At 43.5% G+C, this 18280-nt stretch overlaps 1 protein-coding gene across 1 annotated transcript in view; it reads left to right on the forward strand.

Moving 5' to 3' along the window:
* The window catches only part of PLA2G4A (phospholipase A2 group IVA), a 62305-nt gene that overhangs the window by 19298 nt on the left and 24727 nt on the right, over positions 1–18280 (forward strand). The window contains exons 5-6 of the mRNA XM_057402438.1: positions 8262–8299; positions 10493–10634. Of these exons, the coding sequence (XP_057258421.1) occupies positions 8262–8299; positions 10493–10634 (180 nt within the window). The remainder of the gene's footprint in view (positions 1–8261; positions 8300–10492; positions 10635–18280) is intronic.

An 18280-nucleotide genomic window follows, 5' to 3' on the forward strand; every position in this document is an offset into this window, starting at 1 on the left:
GTTCTGAAGCTTAACTGTATATATGTTCTTACAGTCCTGCTGAGGGGAGAATTAAGAAAAAAAGCGTCACTGAATGCCTTAGTGTCCATGTTGAGAGAATCCTCTAGAAAAGTCTAATTTCAGACTTTTGCTTGCTAAACCAGTTTCTGCCCTATTTGATTCAATTTAGTTTAATAGTCTTTGACTGACCTTTGAGGGGTTACACAAGTTTGCTGGTCAGTATGTTGCTTGTACTACTGATGTCTGTTGGTTCTGGAAAGCTAGCAGAAATTATTTTACTATTATATGTTTCCCTTTCAATAAATGGTTTGTTGTAATACAGCCCTGGTTAACATGAAATAATACATTTATTGGATTATTCTCTTTAAACATGTATACAAAACAGATGGACTCAGTTTAATGGTTATTGTTTGCCTGCATGTGACTCCTGGAAACTGTTGTTAAAGCTATGTGTAATTGAGCTTGTTCTGCTCATATTAGCATATCATCCTTTATTGGAGTAACATATCACAGGCCATTATGAACATACCCCTCATGTCTTGTCTGATGGAAGGTGTTACTGCCTGTGGCAGGGGTATTGGGGACTAGATGATCTTTAAGGTCACTTCCAACACAAACCAATCTATGATTCTATGATATACGTATATATTGAATGCACATAATATGTAGAACCATAGAATGATTTGGTTTGGAAAGGATCTTAAGATCATCTGGTTCCAAACCCCTTGCCTTGGGCAGGGACATTTCACGCTAAATCATGTCACCCAAGGCTCTGTCCAACCTGGCCTTGGACACCGCCAGGGATGGAGCATTTACTATTCTCTCGGCAAGCCATTCCAGTGCCTCACCAGGCCCACAGTAAAGAACTTCTTCCTTATATCCAATCTAAACTTTCTGTTTAAGTTTTAACCTGTTCCCCCTTGTCCTATTACTACAGTCCCTAATGAAGAGTCCCTCCCCAGCATCCTTGTATGCCCCCTTCAGGTACTGGAAGGATGCTATGAGGTCTCCATGCAGTTTCTCTTCTCCAGTCTGAACAACCCCAATTTTCTTAGCCCGTCTTCATACGGGAGGTGCTCCAGCCCCCTCATCATCCCTGTGCTTCGTCAGAAGCACTCGTCTGTCGGCCTGACCCAGTCTCAAGGGAGGTGTGTTGCCTACCGGGGGAACAGATCAGGGATTTTGCAGAGAGGCTGCCTGCTCTAGTAAGTCCCGCAGACTATTACCCACTTCTAGTGGTACATGTGGGTGCTAGGGATATAGTAGTAGTAGATTGGGGAACATAAAGAAGGACTACAGAGCCCTGCGAGAGGTGGTTAGGGGCTCTGGAGCTCAGATAGTCTTTTTGTCAATTCTCCAGGATACAGGGGAGGACCTAAAAAAAGCTAGGAGGATTAGCCAGGTTAACAAATGGTTAAAAGAGTGGTGTCATAGTCAGGGGTTTGGGTGTCTTGAACACGGGACCCAAATTTGTAGGCCAGGTCTAGTGGGGGCTGGTGGAGCTGGTCTGATAAGGGAAAGACCAGTTACAGTAGGAGGCTTGCCAGACTGGTCAAGGAGGCTTTAAACTAGATGTGCTGGGGGAGGGGGGCATCATTCCATCCCAACACACCGAGTCAGTTGCCAGCACTTATAATAAATGCTCAGAGCAATGTAGTGATATTCCAGCCACTCCAGCCAATGAGCCGGCTTCGTTTGGAGCTCGGCTCAGATGCCTCTGTACAAACTCCCATAGCATGGGGAACAAACAAGAGGAATTAGAGATGTGTGCACATCCATGGGAGTATGATATGATAGACATCGCAGAAATGTGGTGGGATGGATCCTATGACTGGAGTGTTGGAATGGAAGGTTACAGGCTCTTTAGAAAAGACAGGCCTGGCAGGTGGGGAGGGGGAGTTGCCCTTTATGTTAGGGATAGGCTGGAGAGTATGGGACTCTGTCTGGGGACAGGTGAGCAGTCAACAGAGAGTTTGTGGGTCAGGGTTAAAGGGAAAACAGCTATGGGAGACGTTACCGTGGGGATCTGTTACAGACCACCTGATCAAGGAGAACCTGCGGATGAAGCACAGATAGGAAAAGCCTCACGCTCACAGTCCCTTGTTCTCATGGGTGACTTCAACCACCCTGACATCTGTCGGAAGGACGGTACGGCCCGGCACAAGCAATCCAGGAGGTTCCCAGATTGTGTGGAAGACAACTTCCTTCTGCAAGTAATAGAGGAGCTGACAAGGAGAGGTGCCATGCTTGACCTCGTGCTCACCAACAGGGAAGGGCTGGTTGGAAATGTGACACTCCAGGGCAGCCTTGGATGCAGCAACCATGAGACGGTCGAGTTCGAGATCCTCAGGACAGTGAGAAGAGCGTGCAGCAAGCTCACTGCCCTGGCCTTTAAAAGAGCAGACTTTGGCCTCTTCAGGAACCTGCTTTGTAAGGTTCCATGGGATACAGCCCTAGAGGGCAGGGGGGCCCAAGACTCTTGGTTGATATTCAAGGATCACCTGCTACAAGCTCAGAAGTGTTGCATCCCAACCAGAAGGAAGTGCAGCAGGAGGGCCAGGAGACCTCCTTGGATGGATAAGGAGCTGCTGAGGAAAATTCAAATGAAAAAAGAGGCTTATAAAAGGTGGAAGCAAGGACAGGCGGCCTGGTACAGGGATGTTGTCCAGGAAACTAGGGACCAGGTTAGGAAAGCTAAGGCCCAGTTAGAATTAAACTTGGCTAGGGATGTGTCGTGGTTTAAACCCAGTCAGGTAACTTGTTCACTCACTCCCCCCCTTCTTTCCCTCCCCCTACTCCCGGAGGGACGGAGAGGAGAATCGAAAAGAATGCAACTCCCACGGGTTGAGATAAGAACAGTTTAGTAACCAAGGTATAACACAAATCACTACTGCTACCACCAGTGATAATAATGATAAAGGAAATTACAAGGGAAGAGAATACAACACCTCAGCACGAGCCGACCGATCACTCGCCCCCCAAGCCCGACCAAGCTCCAACCGATACCTCCTCCAACCCTGCAGTCTCCCAGCCCTTCCGGCTAACTCCCAGTTACCTCCTGGGCATGACGTGCTGTGGTATGGAATACCTCTTTGGTCAGTTTGGGTCAGGTGTCCTGTCTCTGCTTCCTCCTGGCTTCCCCTCCTCCCTGGCAGAGCATGAGGCTCACAAAGTCCTTGGCCAAACCAAAACATCGCTATCAGCTCTGTTCCCAGGCCGAAAGTCAAAACACTGCACTACACCAGCTACCAGGAAGGAGAAAAATGACTGCTACTGCTGAACCCAGGACATTATCCACCCCTTATTCCATACCATTCACGTCATGCTCAGATCCCACATTGCTGCGTGGTCTCCTGCATCCTCCTGGGGCTCGGCGGGCGGCTTCCGGGGGATGCTCTCGGCCGTCTCAGGGCGGGGCTCGGCCGCCGGACTCGGCACCTCCGCGGGGCTCAGCTCCTCCGCGGGGCTCGGCTCTTCCGCCGCCTTCTCCCGCTGCTCGGCAGCCGCCTCCTTCCTCTCCTCGACCGCCCCGACCTCCTCCACCGGCAGCCGTCCCCTCGCGGCCTCCGGCCCCGCTCCCGCCGCCGCTTGGTGCCCGGGGCCGCTCTCCCGGGCCGCTTCGGCTGCCGCCGGCTCCCAGGGCCGCTCCCCCTCGGCTCCCCGCAGCCTCACGAAGATGGAGAGTAGGGTGAGGGCCAGGACGGTGAAGAGCAGCCGGACGGCCAGGTACAAGTCCACGGCCACGTCCGTCCCGCCCTGCTGCTGGAGCCCGCCCGTATTACAAGCCATTGCCATAAAGCACAGTGAGACGAGAACCTTAGCCCAGGCCCCACACTTGATAAACACTAACACAGCAAATACCGGCTCTACGTAAGTTACAACGGTCTGAAGCTGTGAGATCAACAAGAACAACTCTGAGAGCCAATAAATCAGCATTGTGACGAATGACTATTAATCCAGTCAAATCTGTCGTTATCTCAACCCTTCGTGCCCCACGTTGGGCGCCAAAAAGAACTGTCGTGGTTTAAACCCAGTCAGGTAATTCGTTCGCTCACTTCCCCCCCTTTCTTGCCCTCCCCCTACTCCTGGAGGGAAGGAGAGGAGAATCGAAAAGAATGCAACTCCCACGGGTTGAGATAAGAACAGTTTAGTAACTAAGGTATAACACAAATCACTACTGCTACCACCAGTGATAATAATGATAAAGGAAATAACAAGGGAAGAGAATACAACACCTCAGCACCAGCTGACCGATAACTCGCCCCCCAAGCCCGACCAAGCTCCGACCGATACCTCCTCCAACCCTGCAGTCTCCCAGCCCTTCCGGCTAACTCCCAGTTACCTCCTGGGCATGATGTGCTGTGGTATTTAATACCTCTTTAGTCAGATTGGGTCAGGTGTCCTGTCTCTGCTTCCTCCTGGCTTCCCCTCCTCCCTGGCAGAGCATGAGGCTCACAAAGTCCTTGGCCAAACCAAAACATCGCTATCAGCTCTGTTCCCAGGCTGAAAGTCAAAACACTGCACTACACCAGCTACCAAGAAGGAGAAAAATGACTGCTACTGCTGAACCCAGGACATTATGTTAAGGATAACAGGAAGGGATTCTACAGGTACATAGCAAATAAAAAACAGAGTAGGGACAATGTAGGCCCCCTCAGGAAGCTCTCAGGAGAACTGGCAACACAGGATTTGGAGAAGGCTACAGTTCTGAATGACTTCTTTGCCTCGGTCTTCACTGGCAAAGGCTCTGACTGCACCACCCAAGTCTTGGAAGGTAGATGCAGGGACTGTGAGAATGAAGACCTTGCGCCCACTGTAGGAGAGGATCTGGTTCGAGACCATCTTAAAAATCTGAACATGCACAAGTCCACAGGACCTGATGAGATCCATCCGCGGGTCCTGAAGGAGCTGGCGAATGAAGCAGCTAAGCCAGTGGCCATCATATTTGAAAAATCATGGCAGTCAGGTGAAGTTCCTGATGACTGGAAAAAGGGAAATATAACCCCCATTTTCAAGAAGGTGAAAATGGATGACCCGGGGAATTACAGACCAGTCAGTCTCACCTCTGTGCCTGGCAAAATCTTGGAGCAGATTCTCCTGGAAGGCATGCTAAAGCACATGAAAAACAACAAGGTGCTTGGTGACAGCCAGCATGGCTTCACTAAGGGGAAATCCTGCCTGACCAATTTGGTGGCCTTCTATGATGGGGCTACGGAACTGATGGACAGGGATAGAGCAGTTGATGTCATCTGCCTGGAACTGTGTAAAGCGTTTGACACTGTCCCACACGACATCCTTGTCTCTAAATTGGAGAGACATCAATTTGATGGATGGACCACTCAGTGGATAAAGAACTGGCTGGATGGCTGCACACAAAGAGTTGTGGTCAACGGCTCAATGTCCGGCTGGAGACCAGTAACGAGTGGTGTCCCTCAGGGATCGGTGTTGGGACCGGTCTTGTTCAACATCTTCGTCGCTGACATGGACAGTGGGATTGAGTGCACCCTCAGCAAGTTTGCCAATGACACCAAGCTGTGTGGTTCAGTTGATACGCTGGAGGGAAGGAATGCCATCCAGAGGGACCTTGACACGCTTGTGAGGTGGGCTGATGCCAACCTCATGAAGTTTTAACCATGACAAGTGCAAGGTTCTACACCTTGGTGGGAGCAATCCCAGGCACAGCGACAGGTTGGGCAGAGAAGAGATTGAGAGCAGCCCTGTGGAGAAGGACTTGGGGGTGTTGACCGATGAGAAGCTTAACATGAGCAGGCTGCAGTGTGCACTCAGAAAAGCCAACCATATCCTGGGCTGCATCAAAAGGAGCATGACCAGCAGGTCGATGGAGGTGATCCTGCCCCTGTACTCTGCTCTCGTGAGACCTCACCTGGAGTATTGTGTGCAGTTCTGGTGTCCTCAGCATAAAAAGGACATGGAACTGTTGGAACAAGTCCAGAGGAGGGCCACGAGGATGATCAGGGGACTGGAGCACCTCCCATATGAAGACAGGCTGAGGAAATTGGGCCTGTTCAGCGTGGAGAAGAGAAGGCTGCGTGGAGACCTCCTAGCAGCCTTCCAGTATTTGAAGGGGGCCTATAGGGATGCTGGGGAGGGCTTCTTCATTAGGCACTATAGTGATCGGACAAGGGGTAATGGGTTAAAACTTAAACAGGGGAAATTTAGATTGGATATAAGGAGGAAATTCTTTCCTGTTAGGGTGGTGAGGCACTGGAATAGGTTGGCCAGGGAAACTGTGCATGCTCCATCCCTGGCAGTGTTCAAGGCCAGGTTAGACGAGGCCTTGGGTGATATGGTTTAGTGTGAGGTGTCCCTGCCCACGGCAGGGGGGATTGGAACTAGATGATCTTCAGGTCGTTTCCAACCCTTACTATTTTATGATTCTATGATTCTAAGAGCTGTCTGACACAATCCTGAGCAGTGTGCTCTTCTTCATTACCCTGCTTGAGCAGGGAGATTGGACTAGATGACACCCAGTGGTCCCTTCCAACCTCAACCATTCCTTGATTCTGTGATATGTAAGATATAGGTATTAATTAGGGAAGTTGGAGTTTTGCAACAGTATGGGCTGAGTGCAGTTGCCTGGTTCTGCCAGGCACAGTGTGAGGTAGAGAGATAGAGCTGAGGAATAAGCTTTGAGAGCACAGTTTACAAAGCTCATGCCTATAATACGAGGCATTGCCACGTTACAGGTATGCTTTAACTTCTCATCAGCACCAAGCAAAGCTTTGTAGAGAATGTAGAATGGGATAAAAATTCAGTAAAAAAGGCCAAATACACTGAAATTTATAAGCAAATAGTGAGGGAACACTAAGTCAGGTTGAGCCCAATGTAGTCAATTTGTGTGCGCAACATGTATTCCTGAGATTTCTGTGGCAGTCTGTATAACATATAGAAAATAGCATGCTGGTTCCCTATTGGAACATTTCACTTGAAGGGTTTATTTAGTACTCTGTGTGTACATTTTTTTTTCAACCATTGGATCACTGGATGATTTCTGAAGTGGTTTCTAAATTAGTAATATCAGGTGCTAGAATAATGTAATTGCCGCCCTGTCTTTGAAGTATTTCCATAAATGACTCTTCACTCTGTTTCTTCATGTTCTCCTTTTGTTATTTTTCTGCCTTTTCCTTTTTCCACCACCCTGTTAATTCACTACCTCATTTACCATTTCCATTCCAGAGAGCAGTAGCAGAGTGCCAGGTTTACCTGGCCTGTTGGCAGGTTTGTGAGGTGTGGGAGGCCAGAGGCACCTTTGCAATTTTATATCCTTAACTATTCTAAGTGTCAAGCAAATGTTCAGCCTGAGGTGTTCTATCTCCATTCCTAGTGATCACATACCACAAACAAGGAGGATATTCCGCTTATAGCTACAGGCAGTAAAACAAGACACTGTGTGTGAGTCTGTTATGCTCCTAGAAGGCTGTACCAATGTGTAGATGGCCATTGCATGTGAGAGAGCTTCGGGAGATGAAAATGTCTGTCCATTTTAGCAGGCTCCTACTCTTGGGTTTTGCCTAAATGCACTTGGTGGTTTAACCATATTTTTTTTTAACCTTTGCCTGAGGCAGCCCCTTAAATTGCTCTATGAAAGGCAGAGGAGATCAGCCCGTAGCTTATGGGTCAGGTGGATCTGTGTGGTCTGCAAGTGAAATCATTTTATAGTGGCATTTATTAGTTTACTTGCATCTTTCAGAAACCTGAAAGAAATCACTCTTCCTGATTGATAATTTATTATATTAAACTGCAGGAAGACACTTGGTGACTCATACGGAGCACAGAGAATTCATTCCCTTACAAGTCTTTGTGTCAGATAGAAGTTGAGTATGAAGTTTATCCAGTGAACTGGGAAGCAAGTGGCAGAAAGACTGTGGCTGGTGGTAGAAGCAAAGGAACATAAGTGCGTGAAGACAATTAGATCCCTTCAGGCCAAAGATGAATCACGCTGTCAAAAACTGATTGTCAGTGGAAGAAAGCCAAAACAATGGGATTTGATGAATGAAAGTCAGGACCTAGCAGCATTTTTGACTGTATTCAGTGTTAGTGGTGAATTTTGGAATCACATTGTGTGCTGTAAAAAAAATAGATAAATAGAAAAGAAATTCATTCATGTATTTCAGAAATGTCTTCCTTTTTAGAAAAAATGGTCTAAATAAAAATCCTAACAGTAGTAGTTTCTGTTCCTGGTGTGTTGATGTTTTTCCCTCTCTAAATGGTGTAACCATATTTAAATATTTCTTGTTTAGGTCACAGAAATGACTTTGGAATTGTCACTCGAAGTATGGTAAGTGTCTCATATTAATTAAAAACAAAAAAGGGGGCAAAAATATGTTAGCAGCAAAGGTATTTTCTTATTTTACTCCATTAGAGTTTTCTTAAAATTGTATCAGGTAGACTACAAAGCTTCTTGTTTTAACACAGAAATACCATGTACTGTAATCAGGAGATTTTAAAATTGAAGGTTATTTTCACATTTTAATTCTATTGTTGACTTAAATACCATTACTTGTACTAACAACTGTGTCCTTTCCAAATATTTGCAGGAACAAGGCCATCATATATGAATTTCTTGTCCTGATTTATGTTAAGTGCTTTCATTTTCAAGGGCCTTTTCTCTAATAAAGTCATGGTTTAGCTGTTATCCTCATTATTTTACCTTCTGTGGTAACTTTGCATCTCACGTTAACTTTTAGCAAATATGGATATCATTATAAAGCTTCCCCTGAAATGTATTTGAATGTTAAGACCATGCAGTACTAAAGTCAAAGGTGAAGATCTCAGTAGAGGCAGGATTTCACCCTGTGTAAAGCTAAGCAGATGCCTACCTTTTTTCTTCCTCTCTAGCTGTCTTTCTCCCTCTTTCTTAGCCTGTCTAGGTGAAAGACCAAAATCACCTTGAGGCATAATAAGAAAAATAACTTTAGACTTAAAGTCTAAAAATTAATTGCTGAGAACAAGGCATTTAAAGAGTCCTTTTATTGTCTGTAACTAAATAGCAGTGCTGAGCACTGTAACTGTAAACGTAGAAGTCTTTTGTAATGATTCTGGTGACTGACAAACATCCCTTAGGGATAATTTCTCCTCGTTATTTTGTACTAGGAAAGATGCATATGTGGGTGGTCCTTGAGACCACCCCTAAACCTTGCAGGGTTTGTATATTGCAGGTATTTCATATCTCTGACATTAAATAAACAGAAGATGCTTGGCTATGTTTTGCTGTTCTTAGGCAGTAGGCTTTGAAATATGTTAAACTAAAGGATCTGATCAAGTTCTGCTCTATTACTCTCGGATGGCTGCACAGATTTTGGAATCTGAATGGACCTCTTGTTTATAGTTATCATACGCACCTTTATGGAACATTGCTTCTAGGCAGTCTTTTCCCCCCTTTTCTTAATCCTATTATTTCACTGGATAATTTTATTTATTTATTTTTTTAATCTGAAGAATTATTCTCTGTGCCTAAATAGATCCATTTCACTGTTTTCATAAAGGACTCTTAAAACTGCTGCCTTGTAACTAACATGTCAAAGTATCCACAAACATTTTTACCCCATCTTTGTGAATATGGGAATGGCAATGAGGTGGATGGATAGCAGGTTGAATTTGTACACTCCTCACTGTGGTCTTCTGGAGGCAGTGCTGCTGGGAGCTGTTTTAGTTCCAGCCCTCCAAATGACATACAGGCTCAGTGAGTCCAAATGAGCCGACAGTTCAAACTATTTATCCTGCCATGATGCCTGAAATAAGAAATGGGAACTGAAGTTGTAGCTTCTAAATACAGTATTGACATCTTTATGCAGCCCTATGTACATTTTTGATTGCACAATATGGAGAGAAAGCTAGATAAAAAGCCTTAGTTTTTCCTGTGGTCAGCCAGTTGAGATCCATAGTTTTTGATTGTAGGACTGAATGGATACAGAGTTAAAATTGTACTCTCCTCCCTAAACATGAACCTCAAACTTACAAAGAGTATGTTTTAGTAGGAATGTATGAAATTTTTTTGTTACAGTTCTTTGCAGGGAATTCAAATTTCTACACTGCAGATTCATAATTATATGAGTGGTGAACTCATTTGCTACATTTTAATTTAGTTTTTTTGAAGACCACATTATATAGCACTGAAGCTGCAAATTTTGCATTTAGTTTTCACTAGTATGAGAACAATGCATTTTCTAGATAAAATGTCTTATAGATGCATAAAATGTCTTAAAGATGTAAAGATGCAGTGTGCCATTGTTCTTCATGTCCATCACCATAGAATTAGCTGATGCAATTGTGTCAAATCAATAATAATGATTTAATTTAATTTAATTTTATTCTATTTTATGTTATTTTATTGTATTTTTTATTTTTATCTGTTTCAGCTTATGTAAGTTTATTAGGATTTACTCTTACTTCCACTTATTTCCCCAGGTGTTATTTTGAATTCTCTTTTTAATTATGCCTTTTGTTAAAGCTTGTCTTTTTTGCAAAATAGCTCTTCAACTGATCTCCGGTTCAGCATGGCTCTGTGTGATGAAGAGAAGAAATTTCGGCACCAGCGAAAAGATAATATCATGCACAGTATGAAATCATTTCTAGGAGAGGAAAAAAGCAAGAACTTGACCACTTCCCGTGATGTAAGTTTGGAGAGTTCCCATCAGGAACCTTTGGAGTCCTGCATTTGTCTCTTAAAGGGATGCATAACACGTTAGGTAAAAAGGTTCATTGTAAACACAGATGGCAGAACCGAAAAAATTTCTTTTTTTTTCAGTGCATACACCATTTAGGCTGGAGAATAATTTTTCTTGGGCTCTAAATTTGTAGCTTAAAGTTTACGGAGGCAAAATCCTGTGCCAAAATGAAGCTGCACTTATATAATAAGATATGCCCATTATGGACAAAAGGACAATATGTGTAAATGCCATCGTAAGATTGAAATCACAGCTTTTCATTTGCACTGCCACCTTAAATAAACTGTTGTGTCTTTTATCTGGTTCTTCATTGTTTATACACTAGCAGGCTGTGTCTAGGTAAAAATTGGGCAAAGGAGATTAGTCCATGGTTTTCATTTTGCTCTGTGTTCCATACTTTGTTAAGGTGTTGGTTCTGGGCTGAGATTGTCATCTGAAAAATGCCTAAGGGGTGTGCAAAATACCTGCTGCCCAAGAAGCATGTGGTGGCTCTGGGCACATGCCCAACTGCAGAATCTGCCCTTGCATGTTTGATATCCAGCCTGGGCTTTTAAAATGGCCCTGCTGTTTGGCCTTTGTGTCTAAAAGATGAGGCAGGAAATGAGGTGTTTCAATGTAAAGTAATTTTTTAAATTCTTTTTTGTTTCCCTTTATCCCATTTTACATGATTAGGATTATGAAGTTTATTTCTTAGAGAATGTGAGAAGCTGCAGCTTTCATTAGCTTGCTGATGCTTTATACCAAGCCAACAGAAAGTTAAGACACTGCATTATTATGAGTTAATTAAGAATACACTTAGTACAGATCCACTTGTTTTGTAGTAGCTTTTCCATTCTCTTTCTTCCCTGCTTGTTCCCTTTCTAGTTCTGCTCCCAGAATTGTGACAGGAAGACTTGTGTGTAATGTGAGGGGTGTTGAGCAATGAACAGTCAGTGAATTAATCTGGGTTGATTAATTCATGGATATTGATTTGTTTTGTACATTTTTAGTATAAGCAGAATGTGACAGTCTTTTGCAGAAGCTGGAACCAATACTGAAGGAATTTCTTTTAAATTTCTATGAAGTTTTGAGCAGGTGGTAGATGTGTTCATAGAATGCTTTAGGTTGGAAGGGATCTTAATGATCTTTTCATTTCATGCCCCTTGTCATGGGCCAGGACACCTTCCACTAGACAAGGTTGCTCAAAGCCCCATCCAACCTTGTCTTGAGCGCTGCCAGGTATGGGGCAGCCACAGCTTCTGTGGCCAACCTGTGCCAGTGCCTCACCACCCTCACAGTAAGTAACTTCTTCCTAATGGCTAATCTAAATCTCCCCTTTCTCAGTTTAAAGCCATTGCCCCTTGTCCTATCCCTAAATGCCCTTGAAAAAGTGTGTTATTATTGTATGCTTTTGAACTCTTGCCTAATAAAATGTGCTTGAGTGAGCTTTCTGAGGAAGATGAATGAATTTGATAAGTATAATACCTGTTTTATTTGTACTGTTCTAAATTGTACACATTATAAAGGAACATTTTTAAGTTTTTTTTTCAGTTTGGGTGTTCTAATCTTAACAAATGCAAATCTCTCAGAGTAGATATCTGTGAATATGACATTGGTTTGATCTTCTACAGCAGAATAATATCTTTCCCAGAAAGAATGCAGGTATTCTGCCAAGATCCAGTTAGAACTGGAGTGCACTCAGTGCCTGAAGTATCAGTTCTATGCAGGTGACGTGTGCATGAATTATTGTAAATACTAGGTAAGGTGCCATATTCTTTTTGTCATCATCTTCCCTTGGTATCCCTCACTGTCTCAAATACTGAAATATTATTAGTTAAAATGAATATTCCAAGACCAGACAGTAATCTCTAATTGTAAGCTTACCAACCCTAGGAAGGATTGAGGTAATGTGATCCTCTTGTTTTTCGTATGTCAGGTGTGTATTTCTGAGCTGACTTGTCAGAATTTTTAGCTGCTTCTAGTGACGAAAAAACCCTTTTTGTTCAATTTAAAATATAATTTAGTCTTTCCAGCCTGTCATTTTTACTTTTATTGCTGCAGATGAAAGATAGCAGGAGGATTTATAGGATGTTTGTAGTCTTAACATGGCATCAGAAGTCAGGAGACATTATGAGTATTCTTAGCTGGCTATGAGTCGTTTAATCTTAGACAAGTCACTTACTCAAAGTTCATCTAAATTTCTTCATCTGTGAACAGCAACATGCATGCCTTGCAGGGATGCTATGAGACTTTAATGCCTGTGAGATAATTATATGTCCCTGGAAGGGGAAGTGAGTACTTCCAAATTTCCATATTTACTGTCAAGATATATTCTGAAAACACAGGATGAGATTTCTTGTACCTGTGTCATTGCTCAGTTTTTTTTGTTTTTTTTTTGTTGCTTTAAACAATTTTCTAAAAATATTGTCATCAGTGAAAGAAAGCATACAATTCTCTAAGGCTGGATTTGAAGAACAATTTTCAAATAATCATCTGTGTACCCCATGGCAACATTTTTTTCTACCACAGGTACTCTTGTCCAGATTTTATGCACTGTGTTTCCAGGGCATTTGGATAGAACCATCTATACTACTCATTTCCAAACCAAGGTTTAACATATTTTAGCTTTTTTATTTTTTCCCCAGATTGCTGGAAAATATGACTGATGCATTTTTCAGAGCTAACTTTTCTTAAAACATGTTTTGTTTCCCAAATCCTTTTCATTTGCATGCCTTGTTTGATGATGAAGCAATCAGCTCTTGCTGAGGGGAGGAGTTCATTGATTGAAGTGGAACTGTGTGGAGCCAAGCTTGTACACTGCCTCAATGGAGTTTGTTCATATGATACCTAAGCTGAGTCGCTCAGCATTGTGATGTGCAGACGGGCCATAGGAAGAAGAAAGTCATGCTAGCACAGCCTTTTGATTGTTCAGAACTGGGCACAACCATACAGAACTGAGTGTGGCAGTTTGGACAGGGATTAGAGCATTGGGCTTTTGTCTCCAAGACTTTTGAGTTCAATTCACATTTTTGCCATTGACTCCCTGCATCACTTTCTTGTAAGTCACTTACCCTTTGGTCTAAGTTTGTAAATCTGCTTGAATGGGTTTAGTACCTCTACCCCCACTTTTACTGGGATTCAGAGGACTTGGGGTTCAGAGTACCTCAAAGAGTGGAATGTGTTAGCCCCAGCATGTGTACATGGAGAAGTGTGCACACCTTGGTATTCTGCCTTTTCTCCATTGTTTCTCAGTCGTGAGATGGCTTCTTGGTTCTTTTCCCTATCTACTCTGCTGCAGCTGTTTCCCCTCTCTCTGCCCTATTCGTCCTATAGGGAACCTGTCAGATGGGTGTGTGTAGCTTCAGATTTTACCATTTCTTGCCCTTAAACGTGACAAGAAAATTTGGAAACTGAATTGCAGATGAAAAGCTGGTTTAACAGACCTACCTGCTTGGAAATGTGCTCTACCTTCCTGTGCAAAGCTGGAAAGGGCTCTTAACCTTCACCCCCTGACAACTTGTATTCAGTTAACTGAAATAAATGAATGTAAATATGCAAGAGATGCTTCTCTTGAGTTAATTTTTCACAACTTAACAGCTTTATTTACCATGGGTAGCTTACTTAAGCTGCAGCCTCTGCTTTAGAGCTCTTTAGTTGAATTAATTTCTGGAACTGAAAGCAGTGATTGCAGCTCTTTGTACTTAGCTTTGGTATGAAGTGGAAATGAAGAGGTACTGTATATCCACCTAACTCTCCATATGCCCATGCTTCCCCAGTATAGGAATCTATGATTCCTAAAATGTCTGTGGATAAAGTATACAGGAAACATTTATAGTCAGGATGCTAGTGACTCCTCGACATTCTTTGTTGGTCCTTCGTACGGATTTTTCTGCATCCCAAAGAAAACTCAGATTTTCCCTTGTGCTCATGACACTTCACTGATGAATAGATTTGTTGAATAGTGGTGCTTTGGAAGTGTTCTCAGGCTTGCAAACCGCCATCTTCATCCTGTTGGGATTTGTCTGTGTAGGTTAATTAGGTGGTGTTTGTAAAGAGCTTTCAAAGCCTAACGTACATTATTAAATTTGTGATTAGTAATACGGCTCTTCTCTTCAAAGCAACTGCTCCGTTACTGGGGTGTTGGCTTAACAAAACAGGCATGTGCTAAATCTTTACCTTTGTTTTGTCATTTTTTTGATAGATAGCTATCTCTGGAGGTGCCTGACGAATACTAATGCCAGTAAATACCTGTGGTTTCTATTACTAAAGCTTAACACTTATGAAGAAGATAATAAAATAATCTTATTGCATCAAGAATCAGCAGTTTTTGTGAACTGGAAGCCTCAAGAAATGTCTCAACTTAACTCGTCATTGTGCATGTTTATTTCCATGTGATGGTGTTTTCAGTCCACAAGAATGTTTCATGGCTTGGAGTGTGGAATCTGAAGAAAGAAACTGAAACTCAGTAGTAACATGGTTTCTTTTCTTATAACTAATGCAATCCATTGGCACCTTAAATTGCCTTTTAGTGAAAATTTTGACTGGTTGGTTACCAGTTTGATCAGATAGGGGCTTTCTGCACAACTGTGTAATTCTTTTTATACTTAGTAACAACCAAGGGGTTGTTGCCTTATCACCACTGAACAGTGGAACATTCTTCTAGTTTTTGGAAACGGAGCCAGATGGTACTTTCCTTAGTCTAAAACACTTGAGGATGGTAGCAAGTGAATTTTTGTTTCATTTTATTTCACTTATTTTATTTCTAGATACTTGAGGAAAATATGCAGTGGAAGGGAACAGCTTTGAAGTCAGGGCTGGGAAGTAAGAAGGAAATAAGTATAAAATAAAACCCCTGTAGATACATTTTCAATATGTAACTAGATCTGGTTTTGCTGACTTTGCTGTCTCTTGGTAGCTGAATCGGTGTGCAGGGTACACATACATTCTCCTTATCGCTCCTGTAGTTTTTGCAAGCTAGTTGTAAATTTAACACTGTTTTCATGCTATGTAGTAATATCAAATGGTTTTATTATAAAATGCGTTTTTAAACTCCTAATCAAATGTCCTGGGTTTAGCAGTAGCAGTCAGTTTTTCTCCTTGGTAGCTGGTGCAGCGCTGTGTTTTGACTTTCAGCCTGGGAACAGTGCTGATAACACCGATGTTTTTAGTTGTTGCTAAGTGATGTTTACCCTGACCAAGGACTTTGTGAGTCTCATGCTCTGCCAGGGAGGAGGGGAAGCCATGAGGAAGCAGAGACAGGACACCTGACCCAAGCTAGCCAAAGAGGTATTCCATACCACAGCACATCATGCCTAGGGAGGTAACTGGGAGTTACCTGGAAGGACACAGGGTCTTCTGGGTCAGACTCGTTTCGGCAAGTGATATCGTATTCTCTTCCCTTGTTATTTTCTCTTATCATTGTTGTCGTTGGTGATAGCAGTGGTGATTTGTGTTGTACGTTGGTTGCTGGACTGTTCTTATCTCAACCTGTGGGAGTTACATTCTTTCGATTCTCCTCCCCATCCCTCCAGGACTGGGGAAGTGGGGGTGGGGGGGAAGAAAAGAAAGAGGGAGGAAAGGGGGGGGAGTGAGTGAATGAGCTGTCTGGCTGGGTTTAAACCATGACAGTTCTTTTTGGTGCCCAATGTGGGGCACGAAGGCTTGAGATAATGACAGATCTGCCCGGATTAATAGTCAGTTGTCACAATGCTGATTTATTGGCTGTCAAAGTTGTTCCTCTTAATCTCACAGTTTCAGTATATTCAGTACCTTACTTTGAGCCGGTATTTGCTGTATTGGTGTTTTTCAAGTGTGGGGCTTGGGCTAAGGTTCTTGTCTCATTGTACTTTATGGTAATGACTTGTAATACAATAGAATCATTGATCATGAAACTGATCTGGCTTATGTTCCCAGTGTGGTCACCACCTTTATACTTTGGGAGGTATATAATAAAAGTGCTTAGCAATTACACATATTTTTTCTCCTTCTTGGGTGGTCAACCTGTGAAGGAGACATTCTTTTACCTTTCCAGTCCCACCCCCCCATACTGTTTACAGCATCATTTGAGAGTTTTGAAGTTTCTGAATGGCTTTTTAATACTGTTGAGACTTGTTTGCTGATTGTGAAGGGGATCACCATGTTGACACACATACAGAGTGTATTTTGCCCATGACCATTTCGTCTGATTTCAAGAGTTAAGCAGAGTCAAGTTTGGGTCTTGTCTGGGGTCAAATGACGATATAGGAGGACCGAGAGATTTTCCCCGAGGCTGGACAGTCATGAGTGGTAGGGTGTGTGGGATAGTATGGGCAAGTATCTAGGTCAGTGGGCCCCTCCAGTACTTTGGAATTTCACTACCGAACAACTGCAAAATCCAGAAGAATTAGTAAAACACTTAAATGAGGTGTGCGGTCATTCTGGCCATACCAGAGATGGACAAATCATGGCGACGTGCTGGGGCTTGGCCTATGCTTACAGGGCCTTGTTCAACATTATCCAGCACCTTCAAAAGGAAAAAAATGTTGGTGGATCTGAGGGCAAAGCAACAGTCAGCGCAGCTACTCCAGCTCCAGGCACAGCAGCTTCACCACCCCCAGCGACAAGTACAGTCGCTACTCAAACTTTGGCTGCAATGAGCAGCACAGCCACCCCAGCGGCAAGTACAGCAGCTACTCAAACTTCAACTGCAACAGACAGTGTGGCTACCCCAGCTCCAAGCACAGCAGCTACACCACCCCCGGTCCATCCATGAAGGTGTTTCCCACTCTGTTTGTCTGTTGGATTCCTTGTTTTCCCATGGACCGTCTTCATCAGCAAGCAAGGCTTCTTGGTCAAGTAGGCAGCAGTTTCGCTAGTGGTGCCACTTGACCCTGATAGCATCTGCTTGAACCATTCATCTTCCAGACTAGAAAAATCAAGTCCACAGGCATTAGATGCTTATGCCCCTCATTATTGCTCAAAAATGGGGCAAAGCACCTCTCATTTGCTTAGGGTCTTCTCTGTTTGTGTCACTGTTACCCACATGGATGAGCAGCAAGGAGCAGCATCTAGAAGGCCAGGTGAGACTCAGCCATTTCTACTGCTATCATGGATCTGGAGTCTGGGCAAGCAGCAGACCTCCCTGAATAATCAGTCTGACTGGACTGTGTCCCGTAGAAGAGGAAGTTATTGGCTACTGTTGCTTGTAGCACTGTTTCCTATCCAGTACCCTGAGGTATCTGGTCCAGAATCCTCCCTGACAGCATTCGTTCCTTCTCTGTCACCAGGGCTCTGAACTGAAGCTAAAAGCTGCAGGTGAAAAGGGAGACTTCTCTTACTGCCTGTAAGCCGTAGCAAGCTTTCAGCTCTCCCTCTTCTGGGAATTCATGCTGTCTTCCTGCTCTTATGTTGTCTCAGTCATATCTTCCTTCTTGCCTGCATGATTTTAAATTCCTTAAAATTCCCTTTATATCCCTGCATGCCAGGTGCTTTGTTATATGCCGTCTGTTTGCACCTCCTGGTTGCTAATGGTCCCAGGCTACAAGATAAATAGAAAGCTGGAAGAAAGTCTGCTCTGCCCTTCTGTGAGTGTTCCACCTTGGCAAAACCTCTCATGGTGCTGGCTGGTTCCAGGC

Source organism: Pezoporus wallicus, unplaced genomic scaffold, assembly GCF_028554395.1.
Source record: "Pezoporus wallicus isolate ANWC-B61680 ecotype Strahan unplaced genomic scaffold, APGP_CSIRO_Pwel_v1 contig_6665, whole genome shotgun sequence".
Taxonomy (NCBI): domain Eukaryota; kingdom Metazoa; phylum Chordata; class Aves; order Psittaciformes; family Psittacidae; genus Pezoporus; species Pezoporus wallicus.